The sequence below is a fragment of the Carex rostrata genome, chromosome 6 (genome assembly GCF_964058835.1).
Source record: "Carex rostrata chromosome 6, lpCarRost1.2, whole genome shotgun sequence".
NCBI classification, from domain to species: domain Eukaryota; kingdom Viridiplantae; phylum Streptophyta; class Magnoliopsida; order Poales; family Cyperaceae; genus Carex; species Carex rostrata.
Genome location: NC_135923.1, coordinates 2,067,490 through 2,089,306, shown reverse-complemented (window position 1 = coordinate 2,089,306; position 21,817 = coordinate 2,067,490). Strand labels below are relative to the sequence as shown.

Sequence of the window (21,817 nt, the reverse complement as noted above, 5' to 3'; positions counted from 1 at the left end):
TGAAATCTAATTTGCCCCAATATGATGAGGTTCATGTCAGCTATTTACACTGGAACAGTCTGTAGTAAGGTCATCTCAGTTTGTAACCTGTTAGGCCTTTTACGCACCCGAGTCCAGTTGGGTTGCACCAAATTGTACCAGTTGTAATATCAAAGGTATGTAGCCATTAAAAACCAACCAGGCAACTACGAAAGCGCAGCAGCGGAGTGGGACACACAAGGGAAAAAAAAAAGGCACAACAAAACATCTTGCATGACCATGAATTCAAAAGCGATCTCAAATTAGGAGAAAAGCATCATTGAATAAATGCAACATAAAAGCAGAAATTGCCCTAGGTACAAAACCATATACAAAAAAGGGCAAGGCATCAAAAGATATGCTTCTAAATAAAAATGCTGTTAGCACTATAAGAGAAGCACCATTTCTAAGACTATTAGTCTCTAAGCTTCTCACAGAGTCAACTACCCCTTAACATTGGAGAAACAAACACCTCTACCACTGCTGTCAGAAGCCAAAATGGTTTGCGACCCCACAAACTAAGGATTTTGGAAAATTCCTGAAAAATAACAGTCCAAAGAATTTGTAATATTAAATAAAATTTCCAAAAATGTATCAGCACTTTACTAACAGTTGAATGAAGCTATATTTAATAAAACCATACCTAATTAGCTGCACTTGCCAATGACTGCATCTGGAGATGCCAACTGAGGTCCTGTCAGGTGGCAAGCCCCATTCTCTGCACAGCCCTGTAGCCTGCCATTTTCTTCACAGCCAAGCGGACCAATCTCGTCAGTACTATCCAAAACATCTGTTTTGTCAGGTGTACCCTTTACCAGAACTGAACCAGACTTGGGTTCAGCCAAACCCTCATCGGATTGGACAGCTGGCATCGGGTCAGACTCTAGTTCAGCCAGCCCGTCACTTGGCTTGCCGTCATCTGGTTCAGCAGAGCCACAACAGCACTTAACGGATTGCATCACATCAGAGTCGGGTTTGGTGGGGCCCGCAACATCACCTTCTCCGCTGGCTGTAGCATAAGACGATACTTCACCAGAATCATCAGGTTTTATTTCTGCGCATGCATCAACAAACTCATGTGGTATGTCACCATTTGAGAGTTGCTGATTCTTTGGAGATTCTAGAATTTTTTCATTGCCTGCATGAATAATTAATTGGTTAAATCAATGAATATTTTTACATTTTTCATAAGAAAGTTATTAAGATATATATGAACCTTCTATAGGGGTTGTATCGCAATCTTCCCTTGAACTGGTACCAAGCATAGGCTTCTCCAAGAGACCGGTACCAGGGAAAACAACAATGCTTTTGGATCTGAGCTCCTGCCTTTCCGAGCCCTCGAGAGGTCTGAATCCAAACACATTTGTCCAGGTGTCCACTAGCTCCGTTATAGCCGGTATGATTAATTTCTCAACTTTCAGGGAGCTCAGAGCCTTTGAAAACAAATTAATAAATTCTAGGGTTATAATTGGTAAAAAAAAAAATTTATGGAAAGCGAAAGACAACTAATATAAAACTTGCAATACCGATTCAATTCCATCTAGGAGGTGACGGCACATCCCTTGGCGCCTGTACATGTACCGCGTCCCTATAAAGGGCATCTCAGCTAGCTTGTTACCATGTACCCTGTAATAGCAATGATAAAATAAACAAAATCAAAAACCAAAAGAGAAGGGGTGAAGGGAGATGGAAAGGGTGGCGGCAGGGGAGAAGAGAGTATACCTAACAGAGGCTGCACATATTATTTCATCATCTCTCTCAAGGAGAAAAGTGTAGAAACCTCTAAAGTTCAATCGAACGAAATTTGATCTGCAAACACCCGAAATAAATAAGCATATCCTGTCTTATTCATCTTAGCCTACCCCAACTTGTTTGGGACTACGGCTTGGTTGTTGTTGTCTATTCATTTTAGATCAGATATTTTGGACCTGAAAAGAAAAAAAGAAATACAAAAATGACCAACATGTAAAATTTTGAACATACTTGCAACTGTAGACGACATTTTGAAGTAGGTCAATCCCGCTTCTCTGATCATCAATTGGTAAAAAGCACTCATCCATGACAGTCATAGCAACAGCAACTTTTGTGTTGCACTCAGCACGTACCTCCGGCGTGTGCACCGGGTCTATGGAAGACTCATCCTCAGTTATACGCCTTATTAACCTCCATGAGAAGCCTCTTTCCATTTTGTGATTCACTCCCAACATAGCCTCCAACCCCTCAAAAAGCTATCATTAAAAATTTATATATGTTAGCATGCTATACTTTTGCTCAGGCAACATTTCATAATTCATGTGAGCGTGAGTTCCATCCATTCAACTAAGGAAAAATTATATTACGGTGCATTTAAAATAAAACACAAAAAAGCTACACAGAAATGAAGACATAAGCATTACCGAGGTTACCAGGTTGGGATTGTAAAGATTCAAAAGCAAAATATTTTGTACCTTTTTGCAACTTTCACCACAGAAAGAAATCCCGCCATCCTGGCCAACAGATGCTCCGGTCTTCTCAGATGCACACAAAGAGTGAACTGAGAAAGAAATTTGAAATGAAAATTGATGATGGATGGTAAATAAAATAAAGACAAAACACAACCTTTTATCAGTGTTTACGGAGGTCCACAATTTTGCAATAATTACAAAATTTCCCCCAGCTAACATGACCACATGAGCACTAAAGTTTTAAACAATTTCCTTTTTTTTTTTTCTGTTTTTGGCAAAAAAAAGGTCCATTTTGGCACTTAATTAGCTAATTAAGACCAAATTTTGAGACAACCACATGTTTTTCTTCTCTTAAATCAACATTTTTCTAATCATTAATTCTATCTCAATTCTTGCACCCTAAACCCTAAAAAAAGTCAAAAATCAATATAATAAACAACAATCTTTTTTGCAAATAAGGAAAACCAGTAAAAGCCCTAAATAAAATATAATTTAGTAACACGTACATTTGTCACTGCATTGGGTGCAAGAAAGCAGAGGAGAAGAGGAGAGCTTTTTGCAAAATGCACAGGAGCAGTAAGGGCAATGCCAGTCACCGGAAGGAAGCATCTCCATGCCGAGGCAGCTGAGATGAAACGTTGAGGGGCACTCGTCACAGCACACCAGGTCGCCGCCATCCCCACAAACACCACAGGTGTCATCGTTCTGGTCCACCCCATCAGCCTCGGCTGATGAAAAAAAACCCTTTGGCTCTGAGATGCTGCACTGTTTCTCCCAAGCCAGCACCAAGCATTGCAAGAAATTAAGACCCACCTCCTCCACAAAAAGGTATGACAGGCATGAGGTACCATTCTCCGCGACCATCGCATGAACCGCAAAATCAGAAACTGTAAAAGTCTTCGCACAACAATCACACTCAATCCCATCACGGCTGATCTTGCCCTCTGCTAATGGGTCGGGTTTGTTTGGGTCAATGTACTTAATCTTACCATTCTCTGACACCACCTCTAAGTCAATCATCCAGGAAACAACAGTGCGCTTCCATTCATACGGTATGTAGTCATTCTCACCACTTGCCTCCCCCTCCTTGTGGGACCCGCGTGCAAGCAAGGTAAGCCGTGCCTTCTTCTTTCGACCTCTTTTCGGATTCATCTCGTTAATACCACTACTTGCTGACTTTTCCCCTTCCTTCTTAATTTTCTTCTTGAGTTTTCCTTTCTTCTTGATTTTTTTGGACTTCACTCCAAGCCGCCATTTCCCTTTCTCTTTTGTCTTTCCTTTCAGTTTGTTTTTCTTCTTTTTTGCATCACATCTTTCCTTACAGACAGTTTTCTTAAGTATGTCAAGCAGTTCTTCCGGAATGGGTGTAAAATCAGCGACGTGTTTACCTTTTCCCTTTGACGGGCTCTGCAACGACTCCCTTTCTCGAAGAAAAGCATAATACGCCTTGGTGATAGACCAATGAGTGGTACCATCAGGTGATACATGTACCTGGTCCATATATTCTCTACCATACCGAGGCCTCAATTCAATTGTCCAGCCATGTTTTTTGAGCAAATCCTTTATCATATCCCTTACTATTTCCTTCGCAACCCGTCTCGGTTTATCATCCAGTTCACTCATAGACTCAACTTTGATAACCTTCTCTTTATTTTTGGAGCCAAGTGACCCTGCCTGTCTTTTCTTCTTCGTTTTTATCATTTTACCAAATTTGGCTTTTCCAGTTTTGTGTTTGGAGCCAGGCTGCCGACCCTGTCTTTTCTTCATTGCTGGCATCGCCACATCACTACCCAAAAAGTCCGAGTTGGAGCCTGAAGAGTCAAGCTCCTCACTCTCGACCTCAGGTTTCTTTGGTCGGTTCCGCTTTGTACCTGATGCAACTGAGAAATCCTTATCAACCTCAGCATTTGCTTGTTTCTTTCTGACTCTTTTTCTCACAGGATTAAATTCCTCATCAGAGTCGTCTGTCAGATCAGAGCTCTTTCTCCTATCAGATCTCGTTTTCTTGCCCTTTTTTAGCTTGAAATTTTTCAAAAGTTTATTATCGTCTGTATCAGTCTGGTCTAAACCGGAACTTTCTTCCTCCATCTGCCCCTCCACAATTGGTGCACCTTCAATTTCAAGGGCATTTTCGTGATTAACCAACTGTTTTGCAGCAGATGACCTTGTAATTCTTCTTTCCACAATCACAGACTCAACCTGGACCGGGGTGCTTCTTTTACCAGAGAAAAGTTTCTTTTTGGCCTTCTTTAGTACATTAAACTGCTCTGCCTCAACCGTTTTTCCCCCCTGTACGTCAGTGGACCCTGCTTCGACATTCATGGTTTCTATCTTAATTGCTCCTTTGGAGTTCTCACATGAAGCATCAACCTCTGCAGTTTCATGTCGAATATTTTCATTGCCGCTCTTGTCAGAGACAGCACAGGCTGTCACCTCATCTCCAGTGACACCCTTTCCCTTTCCTATCAATTCTTCTTCAGAAGGAAAATCACTTCCTGCAACTCCATTTGCAGCATCATCACCTTCCTTCCTTTCACCGACACCAAGCTCCTCATTACCCAGATGCTCAGTTTCGCCAATTTTAGTTACTTTTTTACCACTTACTGAACTCTCTTTATTTACCTTTTCATTTGCGACTTGCAGATCATCTCCGCATTTAACCCAATCCATGCCTTCCAACTCAGAATGTTTGAAGCCATTTCTAGCACCTCTTGCTTCAGTCTCTGCAAGTAGCCTCGCCACGTCAGATCTTAAGACCCTCCTCCTAGCCCCTCCATTCTCACTGGCAAATGCTCTCCAGTCTTTCCTCTTTCTCTTGCTTCCATTTGGGGTTATCTCATTTCGTTTTGACATGGAAACAGGATCTAATGGTACTTTGTCATCTATTGACTTTCCTTTATCATCTCCTTCAATCGATTTACTAGCATTGGGTTCATCACCTCCCTCTTCTCGATCAAACGTAGACATCAAAGAACCTTAAATTAAACAAAACAAGAACAAAAAAGTAAGAATTAACCAGCAAATAAAAATCTATTCCCAATACTTATCAGGTAAAAAAACAAAAACACTAGATGAACAATGTAGTCGAAAAACCTTGTCTAGTAAAATCGAGATTAAGGTTCTTAAAAGTTAAAAAATCGATGATTCTAAGCAAAACGAAAAATTCAAAGCCGATCAGAATTACCTCTTTCTTAAAACTGGATTACGCCTAATGGATTTCCCACATCAAGCTACTTAATATTGCGAGATCAAAGAAGGAAGGAAGTTGGGGGAATGAGAAATCGAGCGACGAAGAAATCGCTTTGATTTCCAATTTGAGAGAGAGAGATTGGCGATTTGGGGGCAGAGAGGAGGAGACAAGGGGTTTGGTTTTTTTTTTCCTTTTCTTTTCTTTTCTTTGTTCTGGGAAGAGATTTTTTAACTTCATGGCTTTTGGATTCGGATTCGATAAGTCGTACGGGTGCGCAAACGGGTTTAAACTATTAACCTTTTCCTTGGACCCGGTCTACCACGAAGCAGTAGAACAAAGGTTAATATATGGACACGGTATTTTTTTGCTTTACGCAGCTCATGAGTCATTGGAAAGAGTTTTTGACTTTATCGTCTATGCACTTTATAAGTAAAAATAGCTCTGTTAAATGTTGCGGGTAGGGGTGCCGTATTTAATCGTTTATTGGCATTTTTTTCTCCCGATGAAATAGGTTCATCCAAATTTCCACCTAAGAAATGCTTAGACTCATTCTTTTACCTATGCAACCCCTGTAAATTTCATTATTGAAATTTATCCCCAAAATAGAAATACATAATTTTAGCCAATCAGAAATAAAGTCTTTATATAAATGCAATTTTAAAATATGACGAGCAAATTTTAGAGCTGAATTCACTCTCCAAAATTATATAGCCGATTATAAAAAGGAATAATATGACGGATTATATAAAAAAAAATCATGCAAACCTATATATACCGAAATTTTTATTTATATCATCCTAAAAAAAATAAACCAAAAAAACTATGTTTTGGGAGATTTCGAAAAATACCAGGGTCTCTAAACCAATTTGTTGTCCCATTCTTGGAGGACAGCAGATTGGCTTGGCGACTCCCCCAAAAACCAAAAAATGCATCGTAATATTAAATATATTTAGGTTTTTAAGGAGCCTCCAAACCAATCTGCACCCCCTTTTCAAAGATGGAGCTGTATATTAACTTGGAGGATCTGTTATTTTTCAAAATCTCCATAATTTGAATTTTTTGGTTTATTTTTTATCGGGTATATATACAAGTGGTAGGAACAAATTGATAGAGCCAACAAATATTGGGAAACAATTGATAATTTGATAAAAACAGTGGGCTTCTATAAAATTTGAAAAAGTGTGGGGTGAACAAGCAAATATACTTGATGATTGATGATGACAATATCAACAGTTCAAAACAAGTCAAGGAGGGAAAGAATGATGTGCGTTTAGGTAACTTGTTATTCCATTGTTTTTAAATTTGAACTTGTTTGCTCATTTCTTTCCCTCCATAAATGGTGGTTTGTGAATTGTGACTGAAATTAAATGACGTTGATAAGGAATATTGGCTCAAGTGTACAACTAAATGAACAACTTTTAAAGGTCAATAACCAACTTCAAATGATGAATTCAAAAATTATATTGTTTTGAATGTTAAATAACATTATTTTCCCATATGAAAATATATTAGATAAAATTCCAAGATCATAAAATACTTAATACGATTCAAATTGTACATTTGAATCTCATAAAATAATATTTGCCATTTCAAGTGCTAATAGCAATCGTTTCGTTTTTTGTTGTGTTTTATTATTATTATTTTTGACATAAATATTTCTATTGCAACCATGCCATGACCTCTCATTGCTTATTCCTAATTAATCGACACTAACGAGGCGCGTGTAAAATACCTTATCTATATAGCGACATTCAAAATACCATCTTATGTTTAGTTAATTTCATTTCATTCTCTTGTAGTCGTTACCAATCTTGTCAGATAATTTTTTTGTTTTTTTTTAAATAAAAGAATCACAATATTATTGTATTTATCTGTATTTAAATATAAGTAATTTTTAAACCGAAATTAATAACTCAAATTCAAAATATTTTTATTTTTTATAACACACAAATAAATATTTTAATTTTTTTATAATTAATCGTAAAAAAATCAACTTAAAAAATATTAATCCAAATTATTTATCAGTCTATCTAATAAATCAAATTATATTCCATCCCAGCAAACTTTGACACTTCCAACTTTTAGTTGAGCAATTCTGAGCAGGTTCAAATTAGTTGTTAATTAATAAGTTCACACATGCTTTTGAATTAATTGTTAATAAACCATTATTCTAGACAATATTTTTAATATATTTGTATTCAAAATAACAGAGATAAAAAACTTCAATCTTAGCTATACCATATATAACTAATTATACATACACACAAAACCCAACAGCCAAAAACATGTTTCAGATTGTTTTTTTTTCAATGTCTTCATTGAGGCGAGCAGCGGCCGCCATCATCGCCGCAACTCCAGCCCGTGTCGTCCTGGCATCTTCCTTGTTACTGATCTCTGCTCCGACCACCCTCGCCGCATCATCCCTCTCCACAGGTTTGTCGGCCGCAAGCTTGCTCGCCGCATCCTGCTCAAAATCAAATCACATCACATCACATGCATGAATTATATTACCAGGTTCAGTTCAACACAGGTGGAGCTAACAGGTTTAAATAAGAACAGAGTAAAGAATGATAACAACAGTTGATTAATTTTCTCTGTCACAAATTAAGAATGGGAAAGAAAATGTCAACCAGATGCATTGGTTGATTAGTAAGTAGACTATGTTATAACATAATATATATATATATATATATATATATATATATATATATATATATAGATAGAGAGAGTTGGGCTATGGTGCATTGTAATGTATAGACGCTCTTGTACAACTATAAATCGTTGGTTTTTATTTTCAAACAACTGATCCAAACTGTTTAATTTGATATCCATATTAAAATGTAATTGGTGACCAAATTTTACATTTTTTTGAAAACTGTTTGATGTGTGTGCGCGCGCGCACACACAGCTCAGCCCTATTTATCATGCAAAGTAAACAAAAATAAAGGGACTAATAATGTAATTAATTTAATTTGGCCAATTACCAAGAGCACGTCGCCGAGCTTGGCCTTGTCTTCATCTTTGGTTGTCCAGAGGTTGGCATCGGCCGCAGATTGGGCATGCGCAGCAATGCCTAGAGGCATTGTTACGTTGAGTCCGATAGCCCGTGCCTCTGCGACTTGGATGGCCGCCGCGTCACTCTGCTCCACCGGCTTGTCGTACAGAGCATTTCCCGCTGCTTCCAACGCCTCGCCTATTGTAATTTTTATCGGGTCATCATTTTCACTATTGTCAATGCTGCCATCACCATCGCCACCCCCGCCTTCACTGTCAAGCCCACCTCGGTAACCTCCTCCTCGACCGATTGTGCCGGCATCGCCTGGTCCAGGTGCAATGTGCTGACTGATGACCTAATTAAATCAAAGCACATCAGTTAAGTTGAACATGTGATTGTTTCTAATGAGATTGCTCTCTAGATGACATCACCAAAACTAATCTATCTAGAAATTTTTTTTCATAAATTAAGCTTCTTGATTAGATGGAAGAAATTAATACAATAATCCAAATCTAAAAAAAAATGAAAACCTATATGAGAGATGCTTAAGTGTATATAAGCTAATCAATTCTCATATTATTTAATAAACTCTTAAATTTGTTTATTCTTTAACATACCCATTGCTCTATGAGACTAAGATTTATAAATAATCTCTCTCTCTATATATATATATATTATTTACAATTATAAATGCCATATATACCTGTCTAGCAACAAATTCGGTAATGATCCGACCACCCGGAACAAAGGTCTCAGTGATAGTCACAGTATTGTCCTCCGATAAATCGGTATCGGAATCATGGTCGGCGTCGACTCCGGCATGCTCGTTTTGGGTCTCTCTCAACACCTCGTTACGTGGCACATCATGCGGCGACAAGTCATGCTGTTCCTGCTGTTGCTGTTCTTCCTGATTTCTCCTTGGTTGATCTTGGCTCATGATTTTTCTTAATTTCTTTTCCTTTTATGGTTTATTTTCCTATGTATTTCCTTTCCCTTTTTATGGTGTCGATCTCTTCGGATTATACGGTGAGGAAGGGAAGTGGGGATGGTGACAGATCATGGGGTCCAGTGACACGTGGAGGGCTAGAAGGGGAACACGTTGTGAGGTCAAATGGTCAATAATGAAAATATCTAAGGAAATATCTATGCGGTCTGTGACTGTGCCGCTTGGAAGATTCTCTTTAGTTCCAGAATTCTTCACGCTGTATTTATTTATTTTAGCCAATCAGAAATAAAGTCTTTATAAAATGCAATTTTAAATATGACGAGCAAATTTAGATCTTAATCCACTCTCCAAAATTATATAGCCGATTATAAAAAAAGAATCATACGACGGATTATAAAAAGAAATCATGCAACCGTATATATACCGAAATTTTTATTTATATCATATAAAAAAAAATAAACCAAAAAATCATATTTTGAGAGATTTCAAAAAATATCAGGGTCTTCAAAACCAATTTGCTGTTCTATTCTTGGGGGCTGCAGATTGGCTTGGCGACCCCAAAAAACTCAAAAATGTACTATAATATTAAATATATTTAGGTTTTTAAGGAGCTCCAAACCAATCTGTGGCCCCCCAAGTAGGGGTGTTCATTGGGTCTGGTTTATTCGGTTTTGAACCGAACCGAATTAGTTCGGTTTAAACGGTTCGGTTTTTTCGGTTTAATGGTTCGGTTCGGTTTTCCTTTTAAAACCGAATTATAACTTCGGTTCGGTTCAGTTTGGAAAATGTCGGTTTAATGGTTCGGTTCGGTTTGAATTTGATCCGAACCGCCTCGGTTTATTTCTTAATACTCCGGTTTATTTCTTAATAAACTGCTTTAAATACTTCGGTTTATTTCTTAATATCTTAATTCATTTCTTAATATCCCGGTTTGTTTCTTAATATACTTCGGTTTATTATAAATCAATTGTTTTAAATAAACAAATTAATATATTTCGGTTTGAACCGACCAAACTGAAATAAAACTTTGGTTCGGTTCGGTTCAGTTCGGTTCGGTTCGGTTCTATTTTTAAAACCGAATTATAACTTTGGTTTGCCTAGTTCGCTTCGGTTGAAACCGAACCGAACCGATGAACACCCCTACCCCTAAGAATGGGGTCGTAGATTGACTTGGAGGCCCTAGTATTTTTCGAAATCTAAAAAATTTAGAATTTTTGGTTTATTTTTTTTGGGTATATATATAAGTGCTAGGAACAAATCGATAGAGCCAACATATGTTGGAAAATAATTTGATAAAAACAGTGGGCTTCTATAAAATTTGAAAAAGTGTGGGGTGAACAAGCGAATATACTTGATGATGACAATATCACATCAATAGTTCAAAACAAGTTAAGGAGGGAAAGAATGATGTGTTTAGGTAACTTGTTATTCCATTATTTTTAAATTTGAACTTGTTTGCTCATTTATTTCCCTCCATAAATGGTAGTTTGTGACTGAAATTAAATGACGTTGATAAGAGATATTGGTTCAAGTGTACAACTAAATGAACAATTTTGAAAGGTCAATAACCAAACTCAATTGAAGGATTCAAAAATTATATTGTTTTGACTGTTAAATAACATTATTTTCCCATATGAAAATATATTAGATAAAACTCCAAGATCATAAAAAACTTAATTTTAGTGTTCATATCACATTCAACAATTCAAATTTTAATTTGAATCTCAATTAATGAGAATTGGAGCCAAAATTTTTACCTAGGGTGGAAAAATCCACAACATGTCGTGTCATAATATAATTAAGTTATTTTTTCACGTATCGTGATCAAAATGATAAGAAATTATTTACATCACACAAATAATCACATAGTCACAATTTTATCAGCATACATAAAATGATAAGAAATTGAACGATCTCGTACCAAATCATGATCGGCATTCCATAATCGTTTTGTGCCTTGTTCCATATTGTTACCGTATTATTTTTGTCAAAAGTTAATCACAGCTAGGAGTGTCAACGAGTTGGCTCGGTCCGAGCTAGGTCCTAGCTCAGTTTGTCAATTCTGGACCGAACTACAGCCGAGCAAGCCGGACCTAGGGCATCCAAGCTAAAACCTAAGCTTGAACTCATGACAAGCCAGCCCGAACTAGCTCGCGAGCTGACGAGCTGGCTCGCTGGGTCTGACTGGATCTTGTTTTAAGAAGAAAATAATAGTTCAGATACAAAATATTTTTAATTTTTTTCAATAACACACAAAAATATTTTAATTTTTCTTGCAGCCACGAAAAATCCAACCTGAAAATTATTAATTCGAATTATTTGTCGCAGTTTATCTAATAAAAAATAAAATTGTGTAATATTCCATCCTATAGTCGTTACCAGACCAAGCAAACTTTGACAGTTACACCTTTTGAGCAATTCTGAGCATGTTCAAATAAAGTAGTGCATTAGTCACTATCATGCCTATTATTTAAATTAGTTGTTAATTAATAAGTTTATATATGCTTTTGAATGAATTGTTAATAAATCATTATTCTAGACAATATTTTTAATATATTTGTTTCCAAAATAACAGAGAGAAAAACTTCAATCTTAGCTAGTACCATATATAACTATTTATACATACACACAAAATCCAACAGCCAAAAACATTCAGATTGTTTTTTCAATGCCTTCATTGAGGCGAGCAGCGGCTGCCATCGTCGCCGCAACTCCAGTCCGTGTCGTCCTGGCATTTTCCTTGTTACTGATCTCTGCTCTGACCACCCTCGCCGCATCATCCCTCTCCACAGGTTTGTCGGCCGCAAGCTTGCCCGCCGCATCCTGCTCAAAATCAAATCACATCATATCACATGCATGAATTATATTAACATGTTCAGTTCAACACATGTGGAGTTAGAAGGTTTAAATAAGAACAGAGTAAAGAATGATAACAACAATAAAATTGATTAATTTGCTATGTCACAAATTAAGAATGGGACAGAAAATGTCAACCAGATGCATTGGTTGATTAATTTTACTGTTTGGTTAAGCCACCGTTGGATCAGCGATTTTCAAAGTGGCTTAATAAATAGTAAAAAAATTTCAAAAAATATAAAATTTGGTCTCCAAGCACATTTTAATATGGAGAACACATCTAACGGTTCGGATTGATCATTTGAACTTTAAAAATCGAAAAATGACTTGGTTGCACGGGAGGCGTGGTGCAAACGTTTTGATATTAGCCACACACTCTCTCTCTCTCTCTATATAGAGAGAGAGGTGCATTGCAATGTATAGATGCTCTTGTACAACTATAAATCGTTAGTTTTTATTTTCAAACAACCGATCCAAACGGTTTAATTTGATATCCATATTAAAATGTGTTTGGGGACCAATTTTTACCCTTTTTGAAAATTGTTTGAAAAGGACTCACAATGTAATTAAATTAATTTGGGCAATTACCGAGAGCACGTCGCTGAGCTTGGTCTTGTCTTCATCTCTGGTTGCCCAGAGGTTGGCATCGGCCGCAGATTGGGCATGCACAGCAATGCCTAGAGGCATTGTTACATTGAGTCCGATAGCCTGTGCCTCTGCGGCTTGGATGGCTGCCGCGTCACTCTGCTCCACCGGCTTGTCGTGCAAAGTATTTCCTGCTGCTTCCAACGCCTCGCCTATTGTAATTTTTATCGGGTCCACATTTCCACTATTGTCAATGCCGCCATTGCCATCCCCATCTTGACTGTCAAGGCCACCTCGGTAACCTCCTCCTGAACCGGTTGTACTGGCATTGCCCAGTCCATGTGCAATGTGCTGACTGATGACCTGATTAAATCAAAGCTCATCAGTTAAGTTGAACATGTGATTGTTTCTAATGAGATTGCTCTCTAGAAAACATCACCAAAATTAATCTATCTAGAAAAAAAATTCATAAATTAAGCTTCTTGATTAGATGGAAGAAATTAATACAATAATCCAAATCTAAAAAAATGAAAACCTGTGTGAGAGATGCTCAAGTGTATATAAGCTAATTAAGTATGGTATTATTTAATAAACTCTTAAATTTGTTTATTGTTTAACATACCCGTTGCTCTATGAGACTAAGATTTAAAAATAATCTCCATATATATATTATGAGGAGGGATCCGATTACCACAATTTTGAGTTGCCACAAACTTACCACAACTATTTTTTACATTTTCAAAATTCAATTCGTCGATCCAAATCGTTCAACATGATTTTCACAATAATATGTGGTTGATTTTCACAATAATATGTGGTTGGAGATCAAATTTTACATTTTTTTTTAAACTATTTAATTATTTATTAAGATGGTTACAAAATTCAATGATCTGAATTTGACTATTTTTTGTAAAATAGTTAATAAACAGTAAAAAAAATCAGAAAAATATAAAATTTAATCTGTAAGCACATTTTATTGTGGAAATCATGTTGAACGGTTTTGATCGACGATTTGAACTTTGAAAATATAAAAAATAGTTGTGGTAACTCAAAATTGTGATAATCGAATTCCTCCTCATATATTATTTACATTTATAAATGCCATATATATATACCTGTCTGGCAACAAATTCGGTAATGATCCGACCACCCGGAATAAAGGTCTCAGTGATAGTCACACCATTGTCCTCCGATAAATCGGTATCGGAATCATGGTCGGCGTCGACTCCGGCATGCTCATTTTGGGTCTCTCTCAACACCTCGTTACGTGCCACATCATGCGGCGACAAGTCGTGCTGCTCCTGCTGTTGCTGTTCTTCCTGATTTCTCGTTGGTTGATCTTGGCTCGTGATTTTTCTTAATTTCTTTTCCTTTTATGGTTTATTTTCCTATATATTTCCTTGCCCTTTTTATGGTGTCGATCTCTTTGGATAATATGTTGAGGAAGAGAGGTGGGGATAGGGACAGTCGGACAGATCATGGGGTCCTGTGACACGTGGAGGGCTACAAGAGGAACACGTTGTGAGGTCAGTAATTAGTCGGTAATGCGTGTTCTCTGCATTAACTCAAAAATGAATCTCTGAGTTAATGAATCTCAACCGTCTGATTTTAAACGGAGTTAATTCAGTCTCTATTTATGATATAGAGGTTTTTAATATTAGTGCGAATTTAGTCTGCACGAATCTTAAAATATATTGGATGGTCAAGATTTATTAATTCAAAATAAAATTATTTTGAGTTAATGCAGAGGATATGAATTCATGCTAATATCTATGCGGTCTTTTCTGTGACTGTGCCGCTTGGAAGATTCTCTTTACTTCTAGAATTCTTCACGGTGTATTTATTTATTTATTTTTCACTTGATTTACATCAGCTCTACATGCAATTTTCTTTTATTTTTAAAAATTAGAAAAATTTATTGAAAATAGTATTGATTTTTTTTTTTATGTGATGATGGATGAAATCAGGGGTGCACAAAAACCTCATAGCTCATGATTTGATTGAGTTTAATTTGAAAAAAATCGGCTCGAAACGAATCAAATTAGTTCGGTTCTGAAACAAATCAAACTCAGTTTAGTTTGAAATTGGTTTGAAATGAACTCGAACTGAGTCTGATTTGGTTCGAAACTCTTTTTTTAGTTCTAAACCCTACTTCAATTTTTAACTAGTTTGGTTTAGAACTGATTCGAATCGCACCGAATTAAACTCGAACTCTTCTTTTTAGTTCAATCCCTACTTCAATTTTGAATCAGTTCAGTTTGAAATTGATTCGAACTTGAACTCAAACTGGGTTAAGTTTGATTTGATTTAATTTGTTGCAGTCATGAAACTGTGTTCGATTTTATAAATTTTAATTTAAATATAAATTAATTTATACATTATTTTTGTTAGACCAAAACAATAATTCAGCTGAATTTTTAGTAATCAAATCACACTACAACTTTAAAAAAATTACTGGAATCAAACTATTAATTTAGTCTCAATAAATATTCAAATAGAAACAACCATCTATTTGATTGTTAAAAAAATGTTTGTTAAGTCAAAGTAAAATTATAATATAAATATAATTATTATCATTTTAATTATCAAGATAAAAAAGTAGCGAGACTTGTAATTTGATATGGAGACTGGAGTAGAGTTTCTATCTATTGATGATATAAACATAAATTTTATAGATCATAAGAATAAAATTTACAAAAATGATTGAACAATAAATTTGGTTTGGTCAATCAAATTATAGAGAAAAAAATGACTAAAACCTAAATTACTGAAAAAACACATCATATTGTTTATTTTAATTATGTTAAAATTAAGAGCCTTATATTACTTGTTTGGTGCAAATTTAAAAAAAAAAATTAGAACCATATTATAACGTTGAAAGGAATTTTATATTGAACTTGTTATGTTCAAAATAATGAAACGAATTACAAAAAAAAATCGTTCTGGCCGCACAAAGAGATACCTAATTTAAAGAGAATAAATAATTATTATGTTTTTTTTAAATTAATATTGTAAATTTTTCGGGTTCATTTGATAAATAAAATATGCAACCATCAAAATAATGCAACAGATGTTTAATATAAACTCATCCTACATTTAAACAACGAACGAACAATTTAGAAAAAAGAAAACAAAAAAAATACACGTTAGAGAATTCGAATTAATCTTGTTAAGAACATTTTGTAATTAAAAAAATAAAATCGACAAATTTTATTACAAAATATATTGCACGATTATTAAAGCAAAAGCGGTGATTCCAATGTCAAGTCTGGACGGTTCAGAATAGCACTATTCAACTATTTCTTTCTGATTAAATGAAACTATTTTAACAACATGTATTTTTATCCGTCATTCAAAATATGTATATACCTATTTTAAGAACATGTATTTTTTTTTTATTGTTGTGCAAGGATGCTTGAATGTTTAAGAAATTATCAGGATTAGAAAGTGATAAATGCTCAAAGAATGGGTGAAGGTTTTTTCCAAACGAAGACTTAAATTGTCTGATTTGCATCAAAATTCCTACAAACATTTAGATTCAAAGAGTCATTTAAATTTATTAAGTTTTAAATATATTTGCACGAATTTCAATGCAAATCAGACGTTTAAGTTTAGCTTTGGATGAGGATTTTGTCCAAAGCAATCCCTTCCCAGATATGCTGAAAATGATGAACAATCAAAGAATATATAACAAAGAGAGTCGATTGAAAGAAAACAGTATGCTAAAATAAAGCTTAGTGACTAGAATTATAGAAACATTTCATTTAAATACAAAATGAAAAATCAGTGGTGATTCAAACATTAGTTCATGGTAAACTCTGTATCAACTAATTTGGGATGTAAGCACCAAATGGATCTTTTCATTTGCAGGACTAACCGTTTAAACAAGTCCCCATTTTTTTTTAAAGGCAGCATCTACAAAGGACAATGCTAAACCTAATCCTATAATTGAAAATTTGTATCCCAAAACAAAAAAAATATGGCACACAACAGATTCAAATTGAAAATTTGAACTAAACATCTGTTAAAATTATTGAAGATACAATCATGACATAGGCAAGAAAGAAGAATATTGCGATTTGTACGATGAACTTTGGATTATCCCTCAAGCTTGGCGAAGCAACCGTTCTACAATTCATTCAAAGGTGCAAAAGGAATTTCTCAGTTAAAATCACAACAATAGCACATTTGATTATTTACTTTTCTGTCATTACGCAGTAAGTCAGTAACCCTTTTTTCTTTTTTTTAGTAATATATACCTGGCTATACGCTGAGAAAGGCGATGAAAGGGTAGGCTTTGGATGAAAACGACACCAGGACCAGTAAGAGTTGCCATCAGTTGATTATCCCCCTACAAAAAAATGCATTTCCTTCTCAATTTCCCAATTTTACCAGGAGTTTCAAAATTGCGCTACATTTATGCAAATTTGGGTTGGTGGAGGATAGAAAGGGTTTAATTTAGTTGAAGATTAGTTGGATTTAAAGCTTAATCACATTAGAGTGAGGCTATGGTAATATTCACATTATGCATCGACCCATACTATGAATTCATATCACAAATTTCTAAGTTCAAATAGTTGATCCGAATCGGAACATGATCTCCACATGAAAATGTACTTGCCGGCAAATTTTATATTTTTAGAATATTTTACTATTTTTTTTAGATAGATAGAAAACCACTGTTTTTGAATGGCCTAGAATTAATCAAGTGATTTTCTACCTATTTAAAAAATTAGTACAAAATTTTCAAAAAAAAATGTAAAATTTAGTCTACAAGTACATTTTCATAAGAAGATCATGTTGAATGGTTCATATCGACTGTTTGGACTTTGAAAATTGTGATATGAGTAGCCTCACTCGTCACATTAATAGTACATTAATAGGGGTAAATCTCTATATTTAACTGACCCCAAATGCTCGTCGCATCGGATTGGAGTTCTTCAATTGGAAGCTGATAGTACTTGTTGCAGCTACAATGCTAGGCGCATCAACAGATAAAGTCTCGCCAACTCCCAGAATTTTCTGTACCACTGACCCAAAAAAAAAGTAAAAATAAATTAGATATGTTTCACTAATCCTATAGCAGCAAGCCATTACAGTTGTCACTTCTCTTTCTACTTTTTGGTTTTAATTTCTCCTAGAAAGAGACAAATGAAAAAGGAGAAGGTTAAAGAGTTCTTACCACAACCGCCACCTACAAGAAAAGCCATGCCTTGACCCTTCAATTTTTGTTTAAGGATAACCTGGAAAAGTAGCAAATAACGTCAAAACTAGGGTTTCATCTGCATATCCTACATGTAGCCCTTTAAGTCTCGAAGCGCAAACATGTGAGAAGTATCTTACAAAAGTATCTTTTTGGAAGTCTACGCATTAATAAGTCAGAACTAAAAGATAATAAAGAAAGGAGAAACACCTCAGCACCAATCTCAACATTACGTGCTCTTGGATCAATGGAACTTGATACTGTCACTTCATTTACTGAGCAAAGAAACGCATCTGGCTGCAAATCACAGAAAAGAAGTTCTTTTCTTATGCTATTTGTATGTTCAATTGATGCAATAAAAACACAAAAATATTAATAATAGAAATAACAAAATCTTGAATTCACACTGTATGCAAAAGAACACGAGCTTAAGGCAATAATACGATGGTACAGTACCAGCAACTGACTTTGACTGGAACGGCATAGGTATTCACTATAATTGATCCTTTATTTATTTAGTTTCGCAAAAGGCTCTTTCGCAAATTCCCCCAAAAATTTTGCGATTTTCAGAATAATAATAATAACTTTCCATAGATAGTCTTTTCAGCCTAACGGTGTCCCAAAGTAAAGCCATGCCAAATAAGCTCATCATGCTTTTATGTGGAGATGTACATATATACTAAGAATACTGACAAAATTAACTGAGGCGCCTCCACATTATTTTTTCTACTTGTACCAAGGTTTTATGATGAAGATTCACTAACCTGAAAACCATACAAATAGACAAGAATAAAAAAAATAGCCGTACTACATACCTGGCAGAGGATTTCTCCATTGAAATTAGAGAGGTCAATTGGAAGAACCCTAGAAGGAGACGGAGGGGCTATGGCGACAAAACCGTCACTTTCTTGATTTAGTAAAACCACACTAGAAATGCTTCGTCCAAAAAGCCACTGCCACAAACCACCGTCGTTTTCCCCGACATATACATTCTCCATTTTAACCGGCCCCGACATGTAGCACACACTGCCTGATAAAGTTTTCACATTTCAACAAATTATTCACTGCTTTAGCTTTTAGCTTCCGTCCTCTTTTGTAATTTAATTAGTGCTTTCTATTGCTTGTGTAAGGAAAATATCGGGAATTATTTACAAACGCAAAGACGCGTAGTTTAAATTCATGAAACTGGTTAAAGCACCTACGATCAAGGCCTACCTGGTCTCGATGTTACCTTCTCCCCCGGTCTTAGCATTATCTGAAAAACAAGCCCGAATCACATTTAAACAAAACTGTAATTAATTAGCTTGAATTTTGATTCAGGTATCTATTCATAATACCTGAACAATCTGAGAGTCTCCGCCGAGTATCTGAAAGGCAGTGACGGTTGACTGTTGGCTCTGGTATCAAACATAAAAAGAAAGAAAGAAGCAAACACTACATGAATAATGTGATGTTTAAATAAATATTTATATTTAATTTTTTGATAAATAAGTTAGAATTAAAAGAAAAAAGATCCACAAATGGAATTTTCTAGTCATGAACAGAAAAGAGCAAGTTTGATGCCATAGCTAGTTCAGTCTTAATATAAGAACTAGTTTTATCTCACAAAGAGAAGCAACACTCTGTCCAAGTAATTATTCCAAAGCATCACTTCTCAAATAATAAAAATAAAATAAGGCCTTAATCTCAATTTTTGCTAATCCCCTAATAACTGAAGAGAACTGATTTGTCGAATACATATATTTTGGTGCTGCTTTCTTTGCACATCAATTATGAGGTTAAATCAACCACACTTCAGATAGCAAACTAGATTGATCGGAGAAGCCATACCAAATTTCAGATTGAATCATAAATTCAACAGATGTCGAAAAATTAAAGCAGGTTTACAAAATTTAGCTCAGAAGTTGCAGTAAATCAGAAACAGCCATGAATTTACTAAATATATCCAGATCCGTGGACTTCCAATCCAGGTACCAAAAGTTCGTACGAAAAGGGACAGATCAAACTCTGATTCGATAAAAAAAGTACAGACAATCAGGCACCTGATACACATAAGACTGGAAAGGCGTGGAGAAGAAGGGCGCTGCCATGGCTTCTCTCTCCCTCTCTCTCTTTCTTGACTTCCCTTCTCTCGTCTTCTCGTCTCTCTATCTCTCTCAATAAAATAATTTCTTAAACAGGCGCCATTAGATACCTCAAATTCGGTTGCCCTAAAGTAGCCCACATTTTGATTTTGAATCTAAACCGTTGGATCTGTCTTGAGACGAATAAAACAAGGGGCAGGATTGGCCTAATTTCTGATCGGACGTTTCTGATATAACGACAAAATTTGCAATACTGTAGGGGATCTAGATACCTCTCCTAGCTTGATTTCTATGGTCGAAGCCTGTATTAAATAATAATTAAATCCTGCTTCGGGAAGGAAATTAGTGCGAGCACCGTTCGATTCGATTCGGGTCGGATAATGGACGGATGGATTAAAGCGGATTCTTCTTTTTAAAGGCGAGATAATGGTATCTCACGTTGTCATAGCGACGCACGTGGCAACTTGTCATTGGATTGTTCTCCTTGCGTCGACGTGTCTAAGATGAGTGCGTATCCTCTGAGATATCTCAACTTTTGCGTGACTGACGTGTCCGGTGTCTATTCGGGGATGATGTAGGGGTCAGTATTATGTGTGCTTCGAGATTTGTGTAGAACGTATTTAAACGATTGGGATTTTCCAAAAAGTCACGCAAAGTTTGAGATATCTCAGAGGATACGAATTCGTCTAAGATCCCCTCCCGGAAACCGACGTGTCTGAACCTATTTGTGAAATTCGCATCCAATATTTACCCGATATAAACGGGAAATTTGACAAATTAACCTACATTTGAAAAAGTTCAAATAAAATGCCTTTCCTATAAATCTTTTGACAAAATAACCTTGTGGGTCCCATATTTTCCTTTCCTCTCCCTCTCCTCTACTTCTCTCCCATTTACTCTAGTTTTTATTTAACTCCTAAACATATTTATTACTATCTATATAATATATTCCATATCATAAACCTCATCTCCGAATATATGGTTTTGACTTTTGAGAAATAAAATATTCCTCACCCATATAGTTTAATATTACCATATATAATTTTTATTTGAAGAAAGAACAAATAAATTCATATGCAATTATTTAACTAATTTGTGAGAGTAACATTTACATCATCCAACAGAATGTTATTCTGTAGTAAATTTTTGAATTGGTCAAGCGAATCATCCATGGTTCTATATGGTTCTATATGCAAACAAAAAAAAACCAATTAGAAATACTTCGTATGAATTATGTAAGTAATTAAAAAAAAACAAATAGATGTAATTTTTTATATTTATTAACTTTTGGTGGTGGAAAATAAAAGCTATGATTAAAAGCCGAATAAATTATTAAAACGAGTTAGTTAACCATGATAACAAATCTCCAACCATTCTTAATAAAAAAAAAATCAAAATATTAATCTCAGACTCGACAAAAAATATATTTATAAATATTTCATCATTCACTGGACCATTTGAACACCAATTTATCATTATGTATTTTTATTAAGTTT

The 21,817-nt window shown here is 35.4% G+C and overlaps 4 protein-coding genes across 4 annotated transcripts; all 4 read right to left on the bottom strand.

The window, feature by feature from the left end:
• Positions 1 to 279: 279 nt before the first annotated feature.
• Positions 280 to 5,865, bottom strand: LOC144555153 (uncharacterized). Its single transcript, XM_078303391.1, has 9 exons — positions 5,647 to 5,865; positions 2,969 to 5,437; positions 2,466 to 2,551; positions 2,002 to 2,246; positions 1,741 to 1,827; positions 1,545 to 1,644; positions 1,235 to 1,451; positions 662 to 1,156; positions 280 to 556 (listed from the first exon to the last, which is right to left on the bottom strand). The coding sequence occupies exons 2-8, from the start codon at positions 5,427 to 5,429 to the stop codon at positions 666 to 668; spliced, it is 3,687 nt and encodes a 1,228-aa protein (XP_078159517.1). The 5' UTR covers positions 5,430 to 5,437; positions 5,647 to 5,865; the 3' UTR covers positions 280 to 556; positions 662 to 665.
• A 2,000-nt stretch (positions 5,866 to 7,865) lies between these two features.
• On the bottom strand, positions 7,866 to 9,646 carry LOC144555983 (late embryogenesis abundant protein D-34-like). Its single transcript, XM_078304446.1, has 3 exons — positions 9,351 to 9,646; positions 8,637 to 9,002; positions 7,866 to 8,116 (listed from the first exon to the last, which is right to left on the bottom strand). The coding sequence occupies exons 1-3, from the start codon at positions 9,582 to 9,584 to the stop codon at positions 7,943 to 7,945; spliced, it is 774 nt and encodes a 257-aa protein (XP_078160572.1). The 5' UTR covers positions 9,585 to 9,646; the 3' UTR covers positions 7,866 to 7,942.
• Positions 9,647 to 12,133: 2,487 nt separating this feature from the next.
• On the bottom strand, positions 12,134 to 14,407 carry LOC144555245 (late embryogenesis abundant protein D-34-like; the record flags this gene model as incomplete). Its single annotated transcript, XM_078303508.1, has 3 exons — positions 12,134 to 12,416; positions 13,038 to 13,397; positions 14,150 to 14,407. Coding segments are annotated over 3 exons (789 nt in total), but the record flags the coding sequence as incomplete, so codon positions are not given.
• Positions 14,408 to 16,876: 2,469 nt separating this feature from the next.
• Positions 16,877 to 20,606, bottom strand: LOC144555444 (uncharacterized). Its single transcript, XM_078303774.1, has 10 exons — positions 20,603 to 20,606; positions 20,280 to 20,350; positions 19,575 to 19,634; positions 19,453 to 19,492; positions 19,053 to 19,267; positions 18,448 to 18,534; positions 18,217 to 18,277; positions 17,943 to 18,064; positions 17,294 to 17,385; positions 16,877 to 17,162 (listed from the first exon to the last, which is right to left on the bottom strand). Exons 2-10 carry the CDS (start codon positions 20,325 to 20,327, stop codon positions 17,048 to 17,050), a joined length of 840 nt encoding a protein of 279 aa, XP_078159900.1. The 5' UTR covers positions 20,328 to 20,350; positions 20,603 to 20,606; the 3' UTR covers positions 16,877 to 17,047.
• Positions 20,607 to 21,817: the final 1,211 nt, after the last annotated feature.